Source organism: Sinocyclocheilus anshuiensis, unplaced genomic scaffold (assembly GCF_001515605.1).
Source record: "Sinocyclocheilus anshuiensis isolate Anshui unplaced genomic scaffold, SAMN03320099.WGS_v1.1 scaffold890, whole genome shotgun sequence".
Lineage (NCBI taxonomy): Eukaryota > Metazoa > Chordata > Actinopteri > Cypriniformes > Cyprinidae > Sinocyclocheilus > Sinocyclocheilus anshuiensis.
The window spans coordinates 1,195,090-1,199,955 of record NW_015537986.1 but is presented as its reverse complement, the minus strand read 5'-3'; the positions used below and the strand labels follow the sequence as shown (position 1 = coordinate 1,199,955).

At 39.1% G+C, this 4,866-nt stretch overlaps 1 protein-coding gene across 1 annotated transcript in view; it reads left to right on the top strand.

Annotated features, from left to right (window-relative positions):
• The window catches only part of med1 (mediator complex subunit 1), a 62,971-nt gene that overhangs the window by 8,957 nt on the left and 49,148 nt on the right, over positions 1–4,866 (top strand). The window contains exons 3-5 of the mRNA XM_016468997.1: positions 1,804–1,876; positions 2,811–2,943; positions 3,047–3,075. Of these exons, the coding sequence (XP_016324483.1) occupies positions 1,804–1,876; positions 2,811–2,943; positions 3,047–3,075 (235 nt within the window). The remainder of the gene's footprint in view (positions 1–1,803; positions 1,877–2,810; positions 2,944–3,046; positions 3,076–4,866) is intronic.

The following is a 4,866-nucleotide window of genomic DNA, read 5'->3' as shown; positions in this document are numbered from 1 at the left end:
TAAAAACGCACTAAGGATTAATGAGCTACTGGATTCATGAATATTAATCAGGTTGTGTGCGATTTATTAAAGGTTATGAGTGAAACATAAAGAGCATCTCTTTGGGGTGGCCACAGGCCAACATAAAACAAAAAAGAGATTAGAACAAAAAAAGAGAAATGAAATAACCTAGACAATTTGTAAAATAAAAATACAGCCAGCTTACCTAACTTCCTAACCAAAAACAAAGTCCAAACGAATTCACAAAAGAAAATGGGCAGGACCCCCCTACGCTCTGTTTCACATGATGAGAAGTTTTAGTCACAACAGCAGGTGTTAAACATTAGCTTGGCCGCCGGCCGGAGGAGGAATCCAGGAATAAAAGTATTTAAAACCGGTAAGTTCATATATTTGGAGTAAAGTTAAATTAAACCGATACATCAGTCATACAGCGCTCCGGACCGCGCACCCCATGACGAGCCCGACACACCTCCACAGAAACAAGAATAAGATGCTTTCTAACATAACTGTGGCGTTAAACTCAGTTAGTGAGGGCTCGTGGAACGAAAGGGGCATAATGAAGATTGAGTTGGTGCTGGATTCCCAACAAGTTAAAGGAATAATCACTCCGGTCGGGGACCAAACAATCACACCATTCACGGGAACCAGAAACGGTTAGATTTATTAAAGGTTATGAGTGAAACATAAAGAGCATCTCTTTGGGGTGGCCACAGGCCAACATAAAACAAAAAAGAGATTAGAACAAAAAAAGAGAAATGAAATAACCTAGACAATTTGTAAAATAAAAATACAGCCAGCTTACCTAACTTCCTAACCAAAAACAAAGTCCAAACGAATTCACAAAAGAAAATGGGCAGGACCCCCCTACGCTCTGTTTCACATGATGAGAAGTTTTAGTCACAACAGCAGGTGTTAAACATTAGCTTGGCCGCCGGCCGGAGGAGGAATCCAGGAGCTCCGAACCCGTTCGTGTTCGCACCAACAATGAGCTCCCCGACAGCTGGCAAGCGGCTTCCTTAAAAGACTCCGCCTTAATAGAATGACCAATTATGCGCTGACACCACAGCATCATGCAACCTATGAGAGAGCAGACCAAAGAGGAGAGCGAGAGAGAAAGAAAGAAACAGAGCAATACAATACAACAAAAATAATTATCAAAGAAACGGTTGTAACATGCATATTAAAGTAGTATATAAATGCCCACTTTACTTAGCGGGGACAAGCGCAACCTATATGACTTTCATGACTTTTTTGGACATCCCGAAAGGGAGGACCTTGTACTGTTATGCCCATCCCTCAAAAGGAAAAATGTGGGAATGGTCTAATTAGTTGAGAGAAGATACATTTCAGTTCGTCCTGTACCTTTCAACATACCTTCTGATGTTTATTCATGTTTGTGTTATAACTCATAGCATAGAGTAAGTGATGACTGTTTCACTTATGCTTTTGAACTGAAGGATTTACAGTGATTATTAATTTTAATAGGCCTAATAGTTTTGGTAAATGGATAATTTGATGATTTACTTTTGGACTTTTGCAGATGCATGCTATAGAAGTTTTTTTTGCATAAACTAAAAAAAGCATTGAAAACAAATGATTGAACGATCTTCAGATTGATGAGTCAGTATTGAAATTACTTTAATGAACATTGTGATGCTTTGAAAATTTTATTTTTAAATTTTTTCTGGTAATATTAATTCTACCTTAAATGTATCATGGAAATTTTATATAATTTGAATATAACTTGAATGTCAGAATTTCTTGTTTTTCCTGTTTCTTTTACATTGCATTCCTCATCATCAGTATCTTCGCTGCCATCAATGACGGATCGCCTGGAGTCCATTGAAGAAATACCTTATATCAGCAGACGATGTACGTCTGTGTTTGTGGTTGGAGACTCCTTCACCAGCTACAGGCTCTAATCCTCATTTGTGCGTGTGTGTGAAGTGTGGTGCTGAAGTGAAATAGCGGGGCAATTTGACAATAATAGCCAAATTATAATAGGCCGCCTAATAATAATAATTTAATACATTAATAAGAGAATGAGCTTAATATTGTCTTGACTATTGACAACAACATCTGCTATCGTCGATACAAAATACTATTGTCTATCGGCACAACCCTACTACAGTAGATATAGTTAATAGCTACATTCGAGTAAGAAATTGAATATGCAACACAGTTGTCACTTCATGAATAAAATATACATTGATTCTTATTAAAACGTCATGCTTCGGGTGTGTGTGCTCATAAAAGCGTATGTCTGAACAGCAATGAGTGAAATTGTTTGAAATTTTAAACTAGCAATGTCTTAAAATGCATTCAAAGAACTGCAATGTCACATGAGTGTAACCTTGTCTGCTAGTATAAACACCCACCACTACAATGTTGCTAAATGCAACATTGTAACAAATGCTCAAATGTGAGATGTGAATGTACCAGCCCTAGAACTGCAACTAATAAAATGTGCACTAATAATACTAACGATAATATTATTTTTCTAAAGGCAGGTGCTGGAGATGTTTTAATTGTTCACAATCTAATATTGTCATGATTTAGCTAGAGTGCACCAACATAAATTCAATATATCAAGTAAAAACAAATAGCCTATATACAATACAAACCTCAAAAAAGGGCTTTGTGGGAAATTGCAGTACTTGGAGCATTGGTGTTATATGTAACATAACTAGCATGTTTTTATTTCTGTTTTACTTTATCTAACTTTACTTTAAGACATCCTAATTATTTAATATCTTAAATCTAAATAGTATGTTTGGTCTTTCTCTTGTTGTGTTGCTATGTGCCTGCAGGTTGGGATCTCACCTGAGCCCATCACGTACTGAGTGCTATATCACCTCAGATATGTTCTACGTTGAGGTGCATTTGGATAAAGCAGGAAAGCTTGTGGACGTCAAAGTGGCCCACCATGGTGAAAACCCTGTGGTGAGAGGAAGACTTATGTGGTTATTGTGGATAGCATAATAAAGTGGCATGTCTTTGCCCTGTGATCTTACTTTTTTGTGATTTTTGTCTCATTGTCATATAGAGTTGTCCTGAGCTGATACAACATTTAAGGTAAGTTGAGGGAAAGTAAATCTGCAAAGTGGAATATGCTCAAGGATATTTAGTTCCCTTTCAAACGGTCTCTCCTGTTGCATATACACGCTTATGGGGTAACTTCTTTTTACTCTGATACTGAAGCCTGATTTGTTCACATTCGTGTACCTTGCACAAACAAATGGCGCTTCAACCCACCAAAACGGGAGGAGCCGACTACTATATAAGTCAGCTCAGAGACCCATTCGTCAGAATTTTTCTTCTTCAGCGACAAAGATATCTCCTCACGCCGTGAGTACAGGGACCCCCTGCACAAAGCAGACAGGCACAGTGAGTGCATTGCTTGCCTGGGCAGTGCCCACACTGAGGCTGCACTCACTGGAACTGAATGCTCTCATTGCGAGAGCATGAGTCTCACCCTGCTTCGCTCGTGGATCGCCTTCTTCCACAGAGGCGGTCCTCCCCAGCCTGCTCTCCTGTTTCCTCACTCCCAGGAGCCTCGGAGGAAGAAACAGCAGAGCAGCAGGGTTCCATCGGGCTCGAGTGATCTTACGCCGACACAAAGCCCGTGTACTTCACTCTTCCCGCAGCGCCTCGCCTTTGCCTTCCTCGACTTCCCAGTCTCTCCAAAGGGACTTTTCGCCCCAGCCATGGATGGATTAGCTGAACGGTTTATGGCAGCTCAGAAGTCTTCGCAGGCAATGCGACACTTCCTGCCGAAATGTTCCAGTTTGGTGGCTGCTTCAAGTCGCCAGAAGGCTACATCTACTCATCAGCCTGCTAAAGCCGCTCCCTCAACGACCCAGCCTCCTCCAAGATCTGAGCCTGGGCTTGTACAGACTTTTCAGGTGGCAAAACTGAACCCATTTCCCAAGCGCCAAGGACCCCGCCCACATGTGACGCTGGGTCCTGAGCCTCAGAAGGCATCTTGATCAGTATGCAGTATGCCCTTAGCTGTCACCCCCCATTTTCAGCATGGAGACACAAATTACATACCCAAAATAAAAAGGTTGCTGCTCATGAGTCTTTCTTACTAGATACATAATCAACATATGGTCACAAAGCTGACACTTCAAAGTTTACTGTTCAGGAATCAGAATTACTCTGACTGTTATGATAATAAAGATATATAATCTCAAACATGAAAACAAAAATAAAAATCTAAAAAAAAATTTTTAAATGTATAAAAAAATATGTTGCTGTAGAATATGATTTTAGAAACACAATGACGCTAAAGCCACAAGTCTACTAATGCTTCATTTTAAATTTCAGAACAATCTCTAAAACTGGGAATTTTATGAAACATTTTCTAAGACCATGTCGTGTGTTTTTAGAGAAGGCTCATTATTCTTTTGTTTTTATGCAGCCATTAGCAGCCTTTATTCTGTTTTACAAGGTTTACCAAGCCACATCGCTTCAATCCCAGTATACATTTACCGGCCTATTATCAAAAGTATTTCTATAAAAATACAAAACATTTTCATACGACCCTACGTTAATTATTATGACAAAATGCATTATGAAGAAGAGCTGCACCTGTTATGCAGCTGCATTAGAGCTAACATTAGCATCAAGCTACACAAGACAATTTATGATATTATTAGTACACTTTTACTCAACTCACTTTAAACCACCGAGTGTTTGTAATAACTTCCTTTAGCGATCTCATGTGGAATTTGGTCGTTTACTGTTGTAAAAATATGCTATTTTAATATGCCTTTTATATCGCTGCACAAATTAGCATTTCAGATGTACACATTCATTATTGTTATGAAAATACCCCAAATCTCAAGAAAATCACATACAAAC